We start from the raw sequence: 22,331 nt of genomic DNA, 5'->3' as shown, positions 1-22,331 counted from the left end.
AAAAAGAGATACAATGAAGGGCATTGGTAAAGTTAACTCATGTCCTCTCAACATCCTCCAAACTAATCTCTTTATATCTGCATGTCTTAGCAGACGCTCTTTTCTAATTCAGAGTTTATTAAACACAAAACCTTCTGCTAGAGTGTTATTTGATGTTAGACTTTATCTCAGCTGAGAATCTTCAAAATAATCAAATACTTGGGTTATATTAAAGTTACAGAGTAAATGTTCTTTTGTTGAGAAAAAAATATTTTATATTTTTACTGTTACAGCTGGTTCTCTGCTGTAGTATATTCATTATTATGTCAGGAGTCCTGTTCAATCGAAGCAAATGCGGCATGGTGTGAAAAATCACAATATTATTCAATATTGTATGTTTGGACCGTAGCGCTGGTATATTACATCACAATATGGTACGAAATCCTACCTTGAGGTCTAGATCAATACATTTCTGTGTACCTCTACTATTATTATTATTTATTTATAAGGCTCCACAGATTCCGTAGCTCCAGATACAAAAGCAAGTAACAAATAGATGATGTAATACATGTCAGTAGCACAGATGAATGTGAGTAATGCTATGGGGACTCACACAGAGTGCAGCAAAAGACATGACAGCTCATACGAGAGACAGGAGACAGACGTGGGACAAAGGTAGAGAGGACCCTGCCCACGAGGGCTTACATTCTAAAGGGGGGGGTGGTGAGAGACAGTAGGATCAACTGGGAGAAAAATTTAGATGTCAGAAGATGAGGAGGTGATGGATAGAATGGTTAGGAGGTGGTAGGATAGGTGAGCTTGGAAAGGTAAGTTTTGAGTGACCGTTTGAAGGACTGAAGGTTGGGGGAGAGTCGAGTGAGACAGGGTAAGGAGTTCCAAAGATATGGGGCAGCACGGCAGAAGTCTTGGAGGTGAGCATGGGAGGAGCTAATGAGAGGTGAATTGAGGTTGAGGTCAGAGGCGGAGTAGAGTGGCCGGGTAGGTATGTACCTCGAGACAAGGTCAGAGGTGTAAGAAGGGGACACGTTGGTAAGGGATTTGTAAGTGTGGATAAGGCGCTTGAACTGAATTCTGAAAAGGACAGGGAATCAATGAAGGGATTTACACAATGGAAAAGTGGAAGAGGTGCAGTGGGAGAGGAATATGAGCCTAGCAACAGCATTCTGTATGGATTGAAGGTCATAAGTGCGAGAGCGAGGAAGACCAGTGAGAAGGAGGTTGTAATAGTCGAGACGAGAAATGAGTGACTGGACCAGGGTTTTGGTTGCTTCCTGAGAGAGGAAGGGACTGATTTTTGTAATGTTACGGAGGCAGACGTAGAAGGATTTGGTGAGGGACTAGGTGTAAGGGGTAAAGCTGAGGGCTGAGTCAAGGGTGACTCCAAGTCAGCAAGCTTAGGTGAAAGGAGAAAGTGTGATGTTGTCAACCAAGAGGGAGATTTTGGAAAGCATAGCAAATTTGGCAGGAGAAAAGATGATGAGCTCGGATTTGGAGATGTTGGGTATCAGGAAGCGCTGTGACATCCAGACAGTTAAAGCAGAGAAACAGCTTAGGACAGCAGGAGAGAGGTCATGTGAGGAAGGATAGACTTGCGTGTCATCAGCATAGAGGTGGTATTGGAGGCCAAATGATTGAATGAGTTCACCAAGAGAGGTGGTGTAGAGAGAGAAGAGCAGATGGCCAAGGACAGAGCCTTGTGGGACTCCAATAGAAAGGGGAAGAGGGAGGGAGGAAGAAACAGAAGCAGACACACTAAAAGAGAGGCCAGAGAGGTAGGAGTCAAACCAGGAGAGCTGTTTTGTGAAGGCCTAGGGTGTGAAGGGTGGTGAGAAGAAGAGAATGATCGAAGGTGTCAAAAGCAGCAGAGAGGTCAAGGAGTACGAGAAAGGAGAAGTGACCATTGAACTTAGCTGAGAGTAAGTAATTTGTTATTTTAGTGAGGGCAGTTTCAGTTGAGTAAATGGGACGGAAGCCAGACTGGAGAGGGTCAAGAAGAGAGTGAGAAGAGAGAAAGTGGGTCAGACAATTGAAGACAAGTCATTTGAGAATTTTAGAATCAAAGGGAAGCAGAGATATGGGGCGATAGTTGGAGAGAGAGGATGAGTCATGGGAAGGATTCTTGAGAATAGAAGAGATGAGAGCATGCTTGAAGGCCGAGGGGAAGATACCAGTGAAGAGAGAGAGGTTAAAGAGGCCAGCAAGGTAACAACAGGCATTGGAAGAGAGGGAGCGGAGGAACTTGGAGGGGACAGGATCGAGTGGACAGTTTGTAGAAGAAAAGGAGGAGAGAAGAGAGAGGATATCAGGCACAGTAATAGGTGGGTAGGAGCCAAGGGAGGCAGAGTGAGTGATAGAGAGGACATGTGGGGAGAGGCAAGTCTGACGAGAACTGATTCTAATGTTTGCGAACATACCAACACATGATGAACCATCAGGAGTAGTGACATAGCCCTCCGCACACACACATTTGTAAGAGCCTTCTGTGTTCTGGCACTCGCCACGTGGGAAACAGAAATCCCCTTCCAGGCATTCATTAATATCTGAAAAGACCAAGTAGGTGGTCATTGTACTGTGAACAGGTTAGAGTGGAGGAGACATCTACATCAGCTTTCTTAGCTTTCTGTACTGGTGTTGGTGATTATTCCAGGAGGAAGGTAACATCAATTATGGCTGTTCCATGATTTGATAGCACTGGATCAGTTTACAGCCACCTACAAGGCCAACTTTCTACTTGGTGTTGCATATACTTCATAGGAAAACAAGTGAACAACCTACTCATTGTTTGAGACTATGGTTTACATAAGAAGAATGTTACATAAGCCATTAGGAGTTCCTCTGACCTATGCAGCGTGTCCGATCACTGTTCAGTCGGAAGCCAGGAACACAATCACACTGGAAAGAGCCATCGGTGTTGATACATTTTCCACTGGGCCCACAAGTAGACTCAGTAAGGCATTCATTGATATCTGGACAGAAGGGTGGAAGTATAAGAAATGAAAGGGGCACTGGAGCTCTGCTGGCATTGCTTTAATTAGCAAGAGTAAAATATTATAGCAAATTGTTTTATTTTTCTTAGTCTTATCCAATATATAACAGGTTATATGATACCCACCCATACAGCGTCGGTTCTGAAGTCTATATCCGGCACGACACTGTCGACATTGGAACGATCCTGGTGTGTTGACACACTCTTGACCAGCACAAGCTCCTGGATTCTCACACTCATTAATGTCTGTGAGAGCAAATGAAATATCCCACTGATAATTACTATCCTTTTTCATTTTGGTTAGTTTTATTGACCAATTTTCTCACTTTAAACTGAATCAGGCCATATGTATGCTTAGGGGTATATTTACTAAACTGTGGGTTTGAAAAAGTGGAGATGTTGCCTATAGCAACCAATCAGATTCTAGCTGTCATTTTGTAGAATGTACTAAATAAATGATAACTAGGGGCCTGATTCATTAAGGATCTTAACTTAAGAAACTTCTTATTTAAGTCTCCTGGACAAAACCATGTTACAAGGCAAGGGGTGCAAATTAGTATTCTGTTTTGCACATAAGTTAAATACTGACTGTTTTTTCATGTAGCACACAAATATCAACTTTAAATTTCAGTGTACAAATAAGCTATAAAGTATTTGTGTGCTACATGAAAAAACAGTCAGTATTTAACTTATATGCAAAACTCAACTAAATGCTGCAACGGTCAATTCATCTGCATACACAGAGGACATTTACCACAGCTTACGACTTCTGGGAGGGTGCGGGGTGGGGAAGGGATGTTTGCCCCTAGTCAGTGTACAGTAAGGGTGTGCCAAACTCAGGCTCACGCAGCCAAGTCTAATTCAAGCTCTGGGCATCTCAGGTTACTTGTTTTTCTGCCATATCTCTTGCTCCAGCTAAAGGGTTACTCTACTAGTGATGACAGTTGTCTATGCATGCTAGAACATGTGTTTGCGATCAAGAGCGACTGTATTTCATGGGTGGGAAAAATGTAAAAATGTTTTATTTTTGCACCTGTTTTATCATTGATGCCTATATTATCAACAGGTGACATTAATTGAATATTTTTCTTTTTCTGTGCGTTCTTTTGCAAATTTATATTCCATATAGGTTTTTGGACTTATCCTGTCTTGTGTACTAGAGCAGAGCATGCTTACAACCAAATTCATTAGTGCACGTATCTTCAGATCTGCTGCTTCGGGTGTGCATATAACAGAGTTCTGTGCGTCTCAAAACAAATGAACATTGCGCTCAGTACGCGTGCCTTGATGAATCAAGCCCAATATGTTTAATGTTTCAGTCCTTCTTAGGACCAGATAATAATGACAGCGACCTGTCAGTCCGTCCGAGCACTACAGGGTACTAATGACAGCAACATGTTTAATAAGTCAGTATCTCCTAGGGCCAGAGCAAGGTTCCCTAACTCTAGTCCTCACATACCCGGATCAGATCATGGTTGTAAGGCTTCCTTATTCATAAACAGGTTCTTTAATCTCAGGGTATTTTAAATGTCTCCACCAGTATTGTTCCTTAGCTGGAACAGGGAATGTTTTTGCCCTATGATCTGATCCTATCGGATAAAACAATGGGAATGTTGTGTTTGCAATATGTTTGCACTGAAGATCCATAAATATGCATCCTCACACCAATATGTCAGTGACATGTTTAGTAATCGTTAAGACCAGAACACATGACGGTGCTATGTTCAATCATTTAAACACATCTTACCAATGCAGTCACTGCCCTGTGGGTTTAGTCTGTAACCAGTAGGGCAAGAGCAGCGGAAACTACCCGGGGTGTTCAGGCATCTTCCGGATCCACAGGGACGTGGTGTCTGCCGACACTCATCTATGTCTGAAAGTGGAGATACATTATATAAGTAAAGTACATGGATGAATTTGTACAGTGTAACCACACTTCAGTCCACTAGCACAGCTTAGATCACTCATGTATTACATGTAATGATTTCACAAGAATTTATTAACATAGCTGCAGAGGTGCAATAACCCATAAGAACCAATCAGATATTCCTCTCATTGTCTGGCTTGCACTAGACTGGTAAAAGCTAGTTGGTATGACTGTACTGTGTATTCTGTTTGTTAATTATCCCGTGTATGACATGTCTAGTAAGTGATTTACTACATTGTTTCTATCTGCCCCTCATTTGTACCCCCTGAATTACTCACCTTGACAATCGGTGCCCTGGGAGTTGGCAACAAATCCTGAAGGACACACGCAGTGGTAACTTCCAGGTGTGTTCTCACATCGACCATTCAGGCACAGCCGTCTGGGAGTTAGGCGACACTCATCGATGTCTATAGTGGACAGAAGTGTACAGTGTACATCACACTGCTACAAGTCCAAACTATTTTACTGCAAAGTGATGCAGCATATATGTTATGTTACCATTACATTTATAGAAAAAAAATATGGAGTCTATGAACATTCTCTTAAACTGGACCCAGAGAGCCGACCACTTGGTTTGTTTTAGAACTAATTAGCTGCAATCAAAGAATGTATGTGATCCCCAAAGTGTCAAACTTGATCTACATCTGATGGGAAGATCGAATGTTGGTCAAGACAGCCGGAAGATGCAGTCGAACGATGACTGTATCTGACCGTGTTTGGGTCATCATCTGCCAACGCTAATGGGGCCCTGCTGTACTCGCTGCTCGGGCAGATAGTTTAGATTTGGCCATATGTGTGGCCAAAATCTGACACTGATGCTGCCTCTATGCAGTTGGGTCAAGAGGACGAATGACTCTGTTCATCTTTAGGCAGCCCTGTGTGTACGAGGTTAAAAGCAAACATGTCATAGTTTTATCAATTAGTCACCATGATTATAAGATTTCACCCATACGTTACCTACACACGCTTTTCCCTGTGCGCTAAGACTGAAGCCTGATGGGCAGACGCAGCGGTAGCTGCCAGCAGTGTTTTCACACCGGCCATTGGCACATAGTTGTTGTCCACTGTTACACTCATCAATATCTGCAAGACAGAGTATGGAATATGTAACAATCAATGGTGTGTATACATTGGAGTATAGCTTCCTCTGGTAAAGATCCCATACTCATTTCCTACAGAACCGAATGCCAGATTTCTACCTATAAATGGCCCCTGCAGTACAGCAAGAAAGATTATGGTATCCATCTGATACAAAAACCAGCTTAATATATATGTGTAAACAGGAAGGGCCACAATGGCCTGGAGCCTTGACCACATCTTATCACAGAGGAGGCATATGACAGGCAAGGTGTTGGCATAGAGATGGATGTTGTAAATGGGTTTATACACAGAGTGTCAGGATTCAAACCCAGATTTTCTGCTTATGGAGTCTGCTGCTCTGCTATTATTCTGGCTGCTGGAGAGTACCGTGTCTTCACCTTGTGTTCTAGCTCAGATCAACTGTTCTTCTATGTTGCAGCATGTTCTAGCCCCCCGACTTCCTATAAAAGCCTTGCCTGTTTCTGTCTGCCTTGCCAGATTATTGTGCTCCTGCCAGTAATCTAGTTCCTGCTCCTGCATCCCATTGTCCACTACTCATGTACCGACCTCGGACTGTCCTCTACTATGCTTCTGCCTGAACCCTTTGCCTACTTGCTTCACTGTATACCAAACCCTGCTGTCATTATTAAACTATTCTTTGCCTTACTTCCAGTCACTGGACTTCTGTTCAGTTTCCAGGCCGTTACACAGAGGATGCTCTGAGAACTTTCCTGAAGTGTACCATGAATGGTCAGGATCGCCCATAACTGGGATCTACCTCCTGCCTCAATGACCCTGAATGTGCTCTCTAATTGGAGATCTTTTTGTGTCTCCTAAGATAGTTTTACAGGCCCCTCCAGCGAACTTCCATGTAATGTATTGGCATGCCCTTTCAAGCACTCCGTATAAAATGTTGTATTTGTTCCAGTATTTGCCTTAAATGAAGCCCCGCAACCTTCTACCTCTGATTTTACTTGATTCGGGTGGTTTCTATCCTCTTCGTTCTGAGTCTAGGTCCAGGTTCCCGATAGCGTATAATGTCTGTTTGCCTTTTTTTTATATATATATATATATATATATATATATATATATATGTCTTCCGCGCCCTCCTTCTTGGGCCCCGTTGTTTTCGGTCCTCCCTCCCACCTTCCCCGCCCTCTCTAGCTGTGCATTGAGCTTACTGAGTTACTGTGCTTACTGTTTACTGTACTGTGCTGTCTCCCATTGTATTGTAATTCGTTTGTCCCTGTACGGCGCTACGGACACCTTGTGGCGCCCTATAAATAAAAATTAATAATAATAATAATAATAATATGGTATATTATATCGCCTTTACAAGTTATCATGCTTGTTTATATTGTGTATTTCTCCTGAGTGACACTCTTCCCCACTTTTTTTGTACCTCTTTGTTTCCCCCTTTTTTTTACTGTGCCCCTTTACTTACCTTTGAGAAAAATTCTAATAAAAATTTATTGCAGTTGAAAAAAAAAAATGGGTTTGTAACCACTTCTAGTGAATCAATTGCTGTAAATGTGTTGTATGTTTTGTAAGCATATACACAATAAAGTGTTCTCTGATGAAAACATAAATAAAGGATGGGTTTAATCTATACACTATAGGGTTAGACGACATGTCGCACCTGTACACTCTGTGCCTTGTGGGTTGGTGCTGAAACCAGAAGAGCAGGCGCAGCGGTAACTGCCCACTGTGTTCTCACAGCGCCCGTTGGTACAAGGACTCGGGATCTGTCGACATTCATCCATGTCTGTGGGAAAACATCCAAAGAAAGTCACATTTCCATCGTCATGTGAACAAAGTTGTTCATATCTGAAAGAACATGCTAAACAATTATCACATATCTGTACTTTCCTAAAATTACAGCTATTTGAAGGTCAATGTGTATAGATTTGTCCTGGGAAATTTTATAGTGCCTGACACAGGATTATTAATGAACATTGCTGAAAATGTGTAATACTACACTAAAACTACAACAACCACACAGTAATTATCTTTTATCTCGCTACTGCAAGTTTAATAATGAAAGAAAACGCTTTATTGGTTGCTGTGGTTTCAATGTACGTTTGCACTGTTGGTGAACAACCCTCAATGGCTCGTTTTCTTATCTTTGACCCACTACAGTATATATAGTTCATACTATCTGCTCTTTATATTGTATGTAAAATGCACTCCACAGTATCACTTCTCTTGTTTTGTATATTGGATATACTGATTCTCAGAATGGATTTCTATTCCTGGACCATCTACACATGTGCAAAATGTAGCTACAGTGATTTCAGTGTGATATAAAGGCTAAGGGCTAGATTTACTAAGCTGCGGGTTTGAAAAAGTGGGGATGTTGCCAATAGCAACCAATCAGATTCTAGCTGTCATTTTGTAGAATGCACTAAATAAATGAAAGCTAGAATCTGATTGGTTGCTATAGGCAACATCCCCACTTTTTTTAAATCTAGCCCTAAGAGATTAGGAAGAGGTTGCAAGACATATAGGGGGGGGGGGGGAGAATTCAATTCCCTGCTATGAGCTGCCAGACACCACGCCGATGTCTGTCTGCACTAATTTCCAGGTACTACTGTACCCGAACATGAATTTTCTCTGAACACCTCTATGGTCGTGCAAAGGAAAATCAGTTATGTTACATTGCCATGGAGTACCTTCACGACTGTTCCGATGTACTTCATGGCACAGGTAATTGAATTTCCCCTCCATAGTATGCAGACACTCTGGACTATAACAGATTTATGAAAGGGATCTCTGGGAAGAGTGTGAGATGCTCTAGTATAGGAGTATAGCTAGGGGAATCTCTGCATAGTATAGGGGACTAAGTGTTAGTGATGGAGATCTCTGTGATGAGTCTGAGACTGTAGATAGTGGACACTCTGGAACGGTTAGTGATGGAGATCTCTGTGATGAGTATGAGACTGTAGATGATGGGCACTCTGGAGAGGTTAGTGATGGAGATCTCTGTGATGAGTATGAGACTGTAGATGATAGGCACTCTGGAGAAGTTAGTGATGGAGATCTCTGTGAGGAGTATGAGACTGTAGATGATAGGCACTCTGGAGAGGTTAGTGATGGAGATCTCTGTGATGAGTTTGAGACTGTAGATGGTGAACATTCAGGATAGGTTAGTGATGGAGATCTCTGTGATGAGTTTGAGACTGTAGATGGTGAACATTCAGGATAGGTTAGTGATGGAGATCTCTGTGAGGAGTTTGAGAATGTAGATGCTAGGCACTCTGGAGAGGTTAGTGATGGAGATCTCTGTGATGTGTATGAGACTGTAGATGATGGGCACTCTGTAGAGGTTAGTGATGGAGATCTCTGTGATGAGTTTGAGACTGTAGATGATGGGCACTCTGTAGAGGTTAGTGATGGAGATTTCTGTGAGGAGTTTGAGACTGTAGATGGTGGGCACTCTGGAGAGGTTAGTGATGAAGATCTCTGTGATGACTGTGAGACTGTAGATGGCGAACACTCTGGAGAGGTTATTGATGGAGATCTCTGTGATGACTGTGAGACTATAGATGGCGAACACTCTGGAGAGGTTAGTGATGGAGATCTCTGTGATGAGTTTGAGACTGTAGATGGTGGACACTCTGGAGTGTTCGAAGAATTTAGTGAAGGGAATCACTGTGATTATTAGAGATTTGGACTTTACAGATCTTATTTTCACTTCAACAGTTCCATGCAATTTACATTTCCTGACTGATAACATAGCAATTTAAATGGTTTAGAACGCTTGTATATAGAGTGAATCATCTCCAGAAATCATCAGCCTCTCACTGCTTAGAGCGGCCCTTTGTTTTTAAAAGTCACAACTGAAGAGGTTGATTGTTATTTTTATCATTTCCTTATAAACATGGCACTTGGTGAGAGGATTGAGAAATACTTGGAAACAGGCATCATTATCATGAACAATAGACTTTCAGACTTCACATCCAGTGTAACAGTCTCATTGTGAAATGCGTTGGGTGAATGCCAACTGCAATTTGTTTTTGTCATTTGAATAATGTTTAGCATTTTATAGCCTCTAATTGGAAAGAAGAAACATTAGCATGCATTTCCTGGAATTTTTGGACACAGTTATTCCAAATATAAAATAAACTTGTTAACAGCCATGTAATGAGCTAAGGATTGTCCAGCAGTAAGCAGTGCTAGCCAAAGTTTGCAAAGTGCTATAATGCATTAAAAGCTGTTTCCACCCAATGCTAAAACTGTAGTTTTGGGTGGAATTAAGTGAGATAAAATACCCAATGTTACTTAACTGCACTATGGCTGTTTGATAAGACTCAAAGTATTTCCTTTCTCCTGCTTGGGCTGCCTATGTTAGAGGTTGCCATGATTTTAGCTGCTCAATTTAAATGTTGCTGGACAACTGGTTCTCTGCTTACAGTCTAAACTCCCTAACATACACACACAGACAGATAGAGACCTAGGGTAATTTTTTTTTTTTTTTATAGAAGCCAATTAACCTACTAGTATGTTTTTGGAGTGTGGGAGGAAACCGGAGCACCCGGAGGAAACCCCTGCAAACACAGGGAGAACATACAAACTCCACACAGATAAGGCCATGGTCGGGAATTGAACTCATGACCCCAGTGCTGTGAGGCAGACGTGCTAACCACTTAGCCCCAAGATGTGGCCAAGATATGTTTTCTGTTCCCTAAGAATGTTAAAGTCATTCATTTTCTTGTGGATCAAAGACCAGCATGTAGAGAGAACAAGGACACGTATCTCACCAATACAGTGGGTGCCTTGTGTGCTCAGCCAATAACCATTGTTGCATATACAAGTGTAGCTGCCAGAACGTGGCTCGCATCGCCCGGGTCCACAGATCAGTGGGTTCAGCTCACACAAGTTAGTTTCTGCAAAACAACAATAAAACAAAGTCACATGAATCATTAATATTGGTAAACATAGAGCATCTGCAATTTCGCTCTAGATGTAGTTTGGCTGATTTGTTTTCACACAAACTCTCAGCAGAGATGTGGCTATCCTTCTTTTCACTTTCTTGAAGTTCCTCTCAAGTTTTTGTTTTTTTCACACACAACAATTTTTTACAAGTAGATTTTCATGGAGTGTCATCTTAAAATTTTAATTCATAACAATAGTCTTTTGTAAGTCACCCCTTTCACTTTCATTCCATAGACTTTCATGGAGTCCAAACTATTAATCACTGCGCCACCCAAACACAGTTACTACCTTTAACCCAGAGTCCTGAGACACAGCAGTGGGCTCCTCCAGGGGTGTTGAGCCCACTTACTACCTTCACAAACTGAACCTAAACTCTGGCTTTAAGGACAATTTTGCTCCATACATGGATTTGTGAAAAACTGAGGCTACGGTTAACTGAATATTTAAAATGAGCACAGGATTTAATTTTGGGCACTTTATAATATATTAAAGCAGCAAACCCATGAAAAATTAGGTGTGTTTCTTTTAACATAGATCACTGTGGCAGGCTGCCAATTATTGTGTTTTATAAGAGGACGCTTTGTAATTACCATTTTCCTTGGTTTCTTCAGGCTATAAGTCCGCAGAGTTTCCACAGTGTGATGTGACTAACATGGCAACCACAGTCACATAGCATGATAGTAAGCAGAGAGGCTTTGGAATGCCCCTGTGAGTTCTGTCAGTCAGATGTAGAAATGTCTACATGTTTTAGGTCGCAAATACTTTTTTCTCATCCCATATATTTGCATGGTGACTCAGTTACTAGATTTGATCTACCCAGTAGGCTCATAATTTGACCATGTCATTAGACTTACCCTGGGGGGGAGAATCCACCACAATATCTACGCGTTCCGGAATCTTGGTTGGAATGAGTCTGTCCAGAGTAATAGAAGGTCTGTTAACTTGTATTTGCGTCCTTTCAGGAGCTCTGTGGACCGGAGCCTCTGCAATGCTCTTATCCCTGGCTGGTATCCTCTCATCCACATTGAAATGGCCTAGAAGTGCAGATAAGATGCTACAACTTGATCATTCGTTATTTTGGAAAGTAAAACAAGAAAACAATATAATGAATCCAGCTGTCAAGGTCCAGTATTAATAATAGTTGGGTTTAATCTAGGACAGCTTATAGAACTTAGCAGTAGCTTCTGCTGTCTTACCAGTCACAGCTTGCAGGGGTGGTCCCACAGTGGGGGCAGCTGCGATTCTGGCTCCAGGCTGGGACAGAACAGGTACCTTGTTCTGGTCTTGCCCAACAAAGCGATGGTTAATTCGTAAGTCCGAAGCTGAATAGTGATATCCAGGCCCAGCAGGACATGTGTCTTTAAATCCATCTACAAAATCCAAATCAGGGGTATTAGCTGTGTACTGGATTCAGAACAGAAAATGTAGCCTAGCGGGGAGCAAAACACCAGACTGCTGGTTTCCTACCTGTGCCGAAGGGAGGACACCTTTCACATGCTTTCCCCCACGCTTTCCCCACACGACTGCAGCAACAAATCTGTTTGGTTATGTTCCTGAGGATAGGGAGAGAGCAGCCACCATCCCGCAATATCCTGAAACATGGACCTTTGGCTTCTGAGATCACGTGATGTGCTGAAGAGAATATCATTGTCAGTAGGATGTAGAGATGTTATATTATATAGCAGGGACACAGTCAGTGCAAACACCACCTTAACCTTTCTCCTCATAGAGACAGCCTACAGACCTTTAACCTACTTCTAGCATATAGACATCAGGACAGAAACCTCTCACCTCCTCCAAATACACAGACATCAGGACACAGACCTCTCACCTTCTCCTAATACACAGACATCAAGACCAGACCTCTCACCTCCTCCTAATACACAGACATCAAGACCAGGCTTGTCACTTTCTCCAAATACACAGACATCAAGACCAGACCTCTCACCTCCTCCCAATACACAGACATCAAGACCAGACCTCTCACCTCCTCCAAATACACAGTCATCAGGACCAGACCTCTCACCTCCTCCCAATATACAGATATCAAGACCAGGGGGTAAATGTATCAATCTGCGGGTTCTTCAACACCCGCGTGTTCAGCCTCTTCTGCGATTAAATTTCAAGCGGCGCTGCATTGTAAAGGGAAGTTAACCCTTTACAATGCAGCGCCGCTTGAAATTAAATCGCGGAAGAGGCTGAACACGCGGGTGTTGAAGAACCCGCAGATTGATACATTTACCCCCAGACCTCTCACATCTTCCCAATACACAGACATCAGAACAGAAACCTTTCACCTCCATCAAATACATAGACATCAAAACCAGAACTCTCACCTCATCCAAATATAGAGAAATCAAGAGCACACCACTCACCTCCTGCTAATATACAGACATAAGTCCCACCTTTTAACTCCTCCTTATACACAGAAATGAGAGCACATACATCAGGACACAGACCTCTCACCTCTTCCTAATACAGACATACCAACCTCTCACTTCCTCTACACATATGGTAATGATACATTGGTTCAAACAAGGTTGTTGTCTACAGTATGTGTTTTTATAAGAAATGCCACTCACAGATGCAGCTGCTCCTTGAGGAATCAAGGAGATACCCTTCTTTGCACAAACAGGCAAAGCTCCCTCTAGTGTTGGTGCAGTCACCATTCTGACACAAAGATGCATCCTTACATTCATCTATGTCTGCGGAGAGAAGGAAGATGTTAGAGGATAAGAATGTTGTAGATGAGAGCCCATATCAATCCACTTACCTGTACATGTTCCATTAATTCTATCAAATCCCTTAGGGCAGGGGGATTGTGAGGAAACTCCCTCTCCTGTGGAGACACAATTAATGTATTAGAAGGATTTTACATGTGACTGAGTCTTCGTGGGGTAACTGGTCATATTTAAGGGTACATATAATTCTAAATCACAAGAGGTTCACCATGAGGAACCTAAATACTGTGACTAACCGCTTGACTATACTGCAACTTGGGACCTACAATTTAATAAACTGCAACTGTTTTATAATTAAATACATGGTGAAATTATAAAATGCCTCCCGCCCAAGGGGCTCAACAATCCTTCTATTTACAACATATTTGTGTGCAGTAAATTATGAGATAAAAGCAGATGGACTAAGGGAATGTGAATCAAAATCAACATGCAAAAAAGTAAATACGGTCCATGTAACAGTAAGCCCTTCTTCTATCCAAAGTCTACTAACGCTAAATCATTAATAACATAAACTGTTACTGAGAAGAGATGATAGATGTTAGTTTATCAGTTTGCCAAACTGCAGCATAACTATAGTCGATCTTTTGCAAGACTGTCCCTCAGTGGTTAACAGTTATGAGGAGGGCGGGAGGGAACCTCCTGTGAACCCAATAAAGTTTCTCTCTGTTTTGTAATCACATTTATCTATTACAGATGGACACGATCTCTGGACGCTTGGTAAGGACAGATGGGACAGATGTGTACTTGGCACGGCTCTCTCAGCAGGATAATGTGGGTGGTTTCTGGAAGAGGCTAGCACCCCCCTCAAAGCATTGGCTGCGTGTGTTCCTCAAGTAAGCCTGGTCTAGCCTGAGGTAATCAGCGATGGAGATTTATCTCGTACTCTGTACAGGTTCTAGCTGTCCCTATCACTAAGCAGTCAGGGACATTTTGTGTTGTTCCAGTTAATCACTTGGTAGCACAATATATACCTAGTGGATGTTTGTTTATTCAAATACATATAAACGCATATTCCCTGACAGAACACAATAGCGGGGCTTGTAAGGTGACCAAATGATATGAGACTTTTACATACAGTCATACACAATAATATATGAATTAATCAATATGGTTATAAGCAGTGGTGAAAGTGGGGGTGCATATGGTGGCAGTAGGAGAAATGGTGGTATGGTATAAAACCACCATTTCTCCTACTGCCTTCATTGTAGCATTGTATCACATTCTACTCACTTACATGTTCCATATAGCCACTTCTAAATTTCCACTTTGATCACTGAATATAGAATAACACTGATAATTAAATGAACTCATACATATGCATCTTTACTATCTACCTACTACGACAGATTTAATTGGGGAGTGGAATTATAAATGAATGCACCTCTATACGGAGGAACATAAGCACAAGGGGCCTGATTCATTAAGGATCTTAACTTGAGAAACTTCTTATTTTAGTCCTCTGGACAAAATCATGTTACAATGCAAGGGGTGCAAATCAGTATTCTGTTTTGCACATAAGTTAAATACTGTTTTTTCATGCAGCACACAAATACTTGATAGCTTATTTGTACACTGAAATTTAAAGTTGTAATTTGTGTGCTACATGAAAAAACAGTCAGTATTTAACTTATGTGCAAAACAGAATATTAATTTGCACCCCTTACATTGTAACATGGTTTTGTTCAGGAGACTGAAATAAGAAGTTTCTCAAGTTAAGATCCTTAATGAATCAGGCCCAAGGTTTGTCCGAGCATAGTACAAATTTGCTTATCAAGACCACGAGTGTTGATTGAGTCCACTAAACATCATCATTACCTATGTCTGAGGAAATGTAGGATTCCATATTTCCTAAAAGAATGTGGGAATACATTAATATATATCAACCTCACTCATTCATTGCTAATCTGAAGGAAGGCTGAGTGATTGAAACCTGGCAGACTTCAGCTATATCTGATACATGAAACTGTTTATGATTAAAATGTTATTATATCAATAGGAGACAGAGAACATGGTTATAACAACAAAGAATGACTCAAACCCAATGTCATTCTATATAATTAGACTTAAAGGTGAGATCATCATCATGATTTATTTATATAGCACCAGCATAGTGTATCACAATTGGGAACAAACACAGTGATAACACAATCATCATCATCTATTTATTTATATAGCGCTACTAATATACTGGGTAATACAGACAGGGAGGTAAGAGGACCCTGCTCACAAGCTTACAATCTGTAGGAGAGATGACTATTATATGTTGAGAGTAAACAGTGATTCTTTCTCTATATGATAACCCTAATCAATCGTATGAAAACTGAATGAGTCATGGCAGGTCCTAGCTAATAATTTGAATACACAGTCTATATTTTCTTCACGTGTTCTGTACATAAAATTTAGCTTTTTATGGAGTTGCTGATATTTTAATGAAAGTAATAAAAGTTATTAAGTGCTCTTATGTGCCAATAGAATTGTGCACCAAATAAAGACAACTATCTTTTTTCATCTATTTCCTTCTGAATGATTACATTAATTAATTGTCAGGGTAGCACTTTACCCTCGGTGGTAGTCACATATCGATGCTGACTACCCCGACAAAACCTATCCCGACGTGGTCAGACCGGACGCCTCCTTCCCGACCAGGCTACTTCCCGTCTGCTGCGAGCAACGACTTGAAGGCATCGGGACGAATGAAGATGGCGGCGGCAGTTGATGATGTTACCGGCGAGCGCAACTCTGTTAGGGGATAATGTAGGTATGTGGGCATGGACAATGTACAACGCTTTGTAAAGTACATTGTCCATGCCCGCATACTTACATTACCCACTTAACAGCACCGATAACCGAGTTGCACTCGCCGGAGACGTCATCAACTGCCGCCGCCGCCGCCTTCATTCGGCGCGCTGCCTTCAAGTCGTTGCTCACAGCTGACGGGAAGGAGCCTGGTCGGGAAGGAGGCGTTCGGTCTGACCACATCGGGGTAAGTATTGTCGGAATAATGAGTATCATTATTCCGTACCACACCCCTTTGCGCCATCTAGAATCCAGAGAGAAAATATATTGTGAGAGAGTCACTGGTTTGAATGGCAGGTATTCATGTCTCAGGCTGTCTGACTTGCATGCTCTTAAACCCAGGGACATTGCTATGTAGGAAGCAGCATCCAAAAGAGTGTGTTCGAGTTCAGGAAAAGCTATTAAAAGTCCCTGGTAGTTTGTATGGAGCGAGCAGGGTGGGCTCCATGTAAAAGGCCCAGTCCGCTTCTTCTGGTCTGCAGGCTCACAGCAGACTAATTAGGAGCTTCAGGTGAGCGATGGCTTTAAAATACTGCAGCTCTGCCTCAATCACTCTCTCAGACCTGGGGAGAAGGTTAGTTGCCTCCTGAGAAACTCTGCTGTGGTGAGCAATTATATGTGTTTGAATTTGTGTGTGGGACTTAAGGGACTTCACTCTTGAGAGAGGGTCTACATGAAATGTGTAGTGAGTGCCGGACAGGCAAGATTTTTTTTTATTAATGTTTTGTTCATTTGAATGTGGTAATAAAACTGGCTGAGGTCAGTTACACCGCAAATTATGGACTTGTTTGACTTTATTGCTACTGTTTGTTGCCATCTACCTTGGGCGATGGTACCTGTTTCCCTCACACGGTCACAACTTGTCTGTGCCATTGAGTATCCATGGCAGTAACACACGATAATGGATATTTATAAAAATTACAAATAAAGTTTGGCACAAGCTGTTATATGCACCTTTCATCACATGACCTCTCCTTAGACTACACCCCACTCAGTATTCCTCACCTGAGCATCTCACCACCATTAGTATACATCACATCTGTACTAGAAACACCTCTCATCACATGACCTCTCCTTAGACTACACCCCACTCAGTATTCATCACATGGGCATCTCCCCACCCTTAGTGCAACGTGGAACTAGAAATACCTCTCATCACATGACCTCTTTTCTCTTCTCAGAGTACATCACATCTTAGTATAGAAACACATCCCACAGGAGATCACATCTTAAAACAACCGTACTCTATGTACAAGCTTGTATGTGTTCTTGGTCTGTGGAGTTTATCTCAATGGTTACAAGTGGATACTTATAGTAAACCATGAGCTTTTTGGAAATAAAATGTATTTGCAAATCTATCTATTATATAATATTATCCTTTATTTATACAAGGTCAAAATGTTCTGCAACACTTTGCAATCAGGAAAGTAAATCCAATATATCATGAAAACAGACATTAAAACATAATATGAGTGTGCCCTTATCACCATACCACCTAAGGCATTCATAGAATGAAACACAAGTGCTTGTTTTGTACAGAGGACCAGTCATGTCAGCCACAGGGGAAAAACTTACCAAGGTGCCCAGGGCAGGGTGTACAGTCACGAACCCCCCAGGCCGCTCCAGAACCCCGGCAGCAGATATCCTGAGTTCTCAGGCCTGGTATAGGTGAAGAACACTGCAATACAAGCAGAAAGCTGAATTAGCATGATAGGAGAGCAGATGTTCTGGCGGCCGACTGGAGGTGTGTCATAACTTGGGCCCAACATTCACCAGGCTTATATTTCTCCCCATGGGAAAGCAATAAAGTTGCTGTCATTTAATCTGAATCATTTCGGTGCTTTCCCAAGGCTGTGCCGTCCTGTCACATGGGCATTGGTGGATCAGTCATAAAAGGGATAGGCTCTTTGATGAGATCCCAGGAGACAATGTAGTCATCTCTTGGACAAGGATCTTTCTCTGCGAGAGTTAGTAACGTCACTTAAGGCAAGTGGAACTGAACTGGCTGAACGTGCAACCAGCTCACTGGGCTTCACATATCAGTGCCTTACATATTGATGGTTGTAAGGCTGTGGTTGGCAGTATCTAGAAGAAAGGTGATGCTCCTATAGGTTTTGCACTTATGTGAGATTGAACTTTGTTTCCTAGTCCTGTGTTCCATATTTATGGCATGGCTTTTCAGGAATGTAAGGACGAGGGGATAGAGCACTCCTATTCTAATCCTGTCCAGGCTCTGGCTCTGTTGATACATTAGTGAAACTCAGTACTTTCATTTAATTTCCGCACTGAGCGTCTGTGGCACATCAATAGTAACACAGCCCCATCCTGCTCATTGGTGAACAGAGAGGAATAGGTTGTAATTTAAAAGCAAGCAATGTGTGTCCTGCTGTCAACGCTGCTTCTCTTAACTTTCATAGTAAAAGATAATGAAGTCCCTGCCTGTGTTTGATTACATTCATTATCATGTGGTCAATTTTAGGGACAGATACCCGCTGCTCTACCCGCTGCTTCTACTGTGTAAAGTTGGTGATGGGGGGTGGGGTGGGGAAGATGAACAATAGGGATGGGGTACATGAATAATAGGGGTGAGTGGGAGATGAGGAGTGATAATAAAGTGGGTTGATGAATAGTATATTTTTACCTCTAATCTCAAGAATACTCACAGTCTAAAGCAGGGGTAGGCAACCTGCGGCTCTCCAGGTGTTTCTGAAACTACAAGTCCCAGCATGCTTTGCCAGTAGATAACCAGCAGATAGGTGGCAAGGCATGCTGGGATTTGTAGTTTCACAACACCTGGAGAGCGGCAGGTTGCCTACCTCTGGTCTAAAGTAACATGTAGTATCACATACACAGCAAGTTTACAGTAAAGGGTAGGGCGTATGATTTTGTCATGGGAAATATTTCTGTATCTAGTATCTGTACCTGACCATTGTCAATTCGCCTGTAGCAGTACCCGTAGCCAGAGTTTTCTGTATAGCCATTGAATCTGGGGCTGCTCTGGGCCTGTACTCTGTACACAGGAACACTGCCTGCATGACTCTGGGAGACATCTCTGTGCCTGGCATTGGTCGGTCCCTCACGACCATCCACACGCTCCACCCGATGGATGTTCACGGCGGCCTCCGGAGGATGTTCAACATGGACTTTCACAATGGAAGCTACTCCTGCAGGAACACAACCAGACCTCATAAGACAACATTCCATGGACTTCACCAAAATATGATCAAATAAAGCTACTCTTCTTTGGGAAAGACAATAGTTAAAGTAAAGGGTGGGGTACTTGTTACCGGCTATGGGAAAGCCGACATAGTTTTAAACGAAGCGACAATAACGATTGCAATAAGGCCGTTAATAGTAAAAAGACTACTTACTATATAACAGATAAGAACTTTTTCTGAGCGTTTAAATGAGCGCCCAGTGTAATATCCGAATGGTTTACACAGCTACACTAGGAAATTACGTTATTTACCATAGACAGAGTGAAAATGCCGGTTTCAAAGCAGCAATAGCCGGACCCCATGCCATGTATAATGGCATACAGATGTGGGGTCCGAGTATTGCCGCTTTAAAACCGGCATTTTTACTCTGTCTATGGTAAATGACGCAATTTCCTAGTGTAGCTGTTTAGCCCATTCGGATATTACACTGGGCGCTCATTGAAACTTTCGGAAAAAGTTGTTATCTGTTATATAGTAAGTAGTCTTTTTATTATTATCAGGCTTATTGCAATCGTTATTGTCATATCGTTTAAAAGTATGTCGGCTTTACCATAGCCGTAATATTAACTTCCACCGAAACTAAATTTTAAGATACAGTAACATGTTAATGTTCTTTGGCTTATTTTATCCCAGAAAAGAGTGAAGCTGCTGACTTCCATCCATTTATCCTGTCACTGGCTAAGAAATAAAGGGGCCTATTTATGAAAGGTTTCCCCCCTGTAAAATCCCCGAAAACAACAGTTTTCGGGGATTAAACACTAATTTGCTATTTATGATTTGCATCTCCTATCGGTTTACTGAGCACTCACTAACAATGTATGGGAAGTGCTCAGTAATGCTATTTAACAATGAATGTAATTAACTTTTCAAACATGATAATGTACGTCAGCTGAAGCTGGCGTACATTATCAGTAATGAAAAGTTTCAGTGCTGTCAGCTCTGCTCCGAAGAGCAGAGCTGAACAGCGCATGTGTGGAGGGATCACATGATCCCTCCCTGTCACTCACCGCTCTCTCTCTGCAACTATAGTTGCAGATAGAGAGCAGAGATGTCTGTGCACATGCCCGAGGGTTTCACTCGGCGCATGCGCACTGGAGTCAGAAGAGGAGCCCTGTTCATCGCATGCTGCTTCAGAACCGAAGAGACCGTGGTAAGTATGATTTCCACTTCACAGGAACAGCAGTTTTTCGGAACTGCTGTTCCTGTGTTGCTTTTTTAATAAATATGAGAAATAGTTCAATCCTTATCAATGCGATAAGGATTAAAAACTATTTTTCATATTCTGCGAGTTTTGATAAATGTGCCCCAAAGTACCTTCTCATCGGTTGGCCAATTAATTATGGAACTAAATAATAAACCAAATATGTGCTGTAGGGAAGGGTGAAATTTAGATTTATCCGAATTATCCAATTTATCGTTGTTTACTCATAACATTATTCAGAAGTTAATATGTTGATATGTCTGAGACAATCTCTTTCAAATTCAGATTCACTGACTATTCCACTGTTAGCAGCAGTATATGGTAGAGCAGACTTTTTTGAGCTTGTGTACTAGGTCAGATATTATAGAAACACATAGAGAAATAAGCAGTTTGTTCCTCATACCGTCTTTCTCCGGCTGGTGGTTGGATATATTTAATGTGTACACCGATTTAGTCAATAAATTCTTCTCCTCACTATTGTTTCTGATCGTGTATGCAGCGACCCCACCGTTTGAAGACACAGGAATCTGGCAAAACTTCCCAGTGAAGTTTGGGGGGCAGAGGCACGTGTCCTTCTTTATACATACACCCCCATTTTGGCACAATAGAGGGCAAAGATCTGTAAAAAGACAAATGATAAATGGTCATGAAAACAGTTTATGGGACGTTGTGGCCTTGAGAATAAGACTAGGGTGCTCCTGAACGATCTTAATATCTTGACAGTCATCAAGTTACTGACTGGGCAGGCTGGTGCTTGTAGATCTACAAGTGCTAGCATACCCATAGCTTTTCAGAATATGCTGAACATTGTGGAACTACAGACGCCAGCATGTCCTGACAACTAGGGCCTACTGGAAGTTATGTACCTGATCGGGGGGAAAAACACAGACACATTTTTAGAAACATTTTTATCACCGGAGTGTAGTGTTATTTTATGCGTATGACGCTTTCTACATACCTACTGTATCTGATAGCAAAATGACATTAAACTGAATAGAGCCAGAGAAGGCTAATGCATCTACCTAACTGTAGTGTTATGTTATGTGTATGACACATATTGTCTAGTGCAATGTAGTGTAGTACAATGTTATAGTATGTTACCTAACAGAGTGCAGAGATTTGTTACCATAAGACATTCTCCATATTTACTGTTTCTGATACTGAACTGAATGAAGACTTTTGCATCTACCTAACTGTAGTGTTTTATTGTGTGTATCACACATCTTTGCTCCAGATGCACAATACATTGTAGTACAATATTACAATATGTCATCTAGTATATAATGTTATTTTATGTGTTTGACACATTTTCCATACTTACTGTACCTGATAGCTAAATTACATTGAAGTGAATGGAGACAGAAAAGCCTTTCACATCTACCGAAGTGTAATTTTATACTATGTGTATGACGCCTCTTTGCTCCGGACAAACAATTCATGTATTCAT

General features: G+C 41.7%; 1 protein-coding gene across 2 annotated transcripts in view; it reads right to left on the bottom strand.

The window, feature by feature from the left end:
- LTBP4 (latent transforming growth factor beta binding protein 4) overlaps positions 1 to 22,331 on the bottom strand; it is a 67,221-nt gene that overhangs the window by 10,578 nt on the left and 34,312 nt on the right. For both annotated transcript variants that reach the window (XM_075187071.1, XM_075187072.1), the window contains exons 2-17: positions 21,288 to 21,503; positions 19,388 to 19,629; positions 18,041 to 18,143; positions 13,702 to 13,767; positions 13,511 to 13,633; positions 12,396 to 12,560; positions 12,125 to 12,298; positions 11,783 to 11,962; positions 10,754 to 10,879; positions 7,633 to 7,758; positions 5,871 to 5,996; positions 5,192 to 5,320; positions 4,734 to 4,859; positions 3,113 to 3,232; positions 2,841 to 2,966; positions 2,415 to 2,540 (exon numbers count right to left, since the gene is read on the bottom strand). In XM_075187071.1, the coding sequence (XP_075043172.1) occupies positions 2,415 to 2,540; positions 2,841 to 2,966; positions 3,113 to 3,232; positions 4,734 to 4,859; positions 5,192 to 5,320; positions 5,871 to 5,996; positions 7,633 to 7,758; positions 10,754 to 10,879; positions 11,783 to 11,962; positions 12,125 to 12,298; positions 12,396 to 12,560; positions 13,511 to 13,633; positions 13,702 to 13,767; positions 18,041 to 18,143; positions 19,388 to 19,629; positions 21,288 to 21,503 (2,274 nt within the window). The remainder of the gene's footprint in view (positions 1 to 2,414; positions 2,541 to 2,840; positions 2,967 to 3,112; positions 3,233 to 4,733; positions 4,860 to 5,191; positions 5,321 to 5,870; positions 5,997 to 7,632; positions 7,759 to 10,753; positions 10,880 to 11,782; positions 11,963 to 12,124; positions 12,299 to 12,395; positions 12,561 to 13,510; positions 13,634 to 13,701; positions 13,768 to 18,040; positions 18,144 to 19,387; positions 19,630 to 21,287; positions 21,504 to 22,331) is intronic.

Source organism: Mixophyes fleayi, chromosome 9 (assembly GCF_038048845.1).
Source record: "Mixophyes fleayi isolate aMixFle1 chromosome 9, aMixFle1.hap1, whole genome shotgun sequence".
NCBI lineage: Eukaryota > Metazoa > Chordata > Amphibia > Anura > Limnodynastidae > Mixophyes > Mixophyes fleayi.
This window is presented reverse-complemented; position numbering and strand designations above follow the sequence as displayed.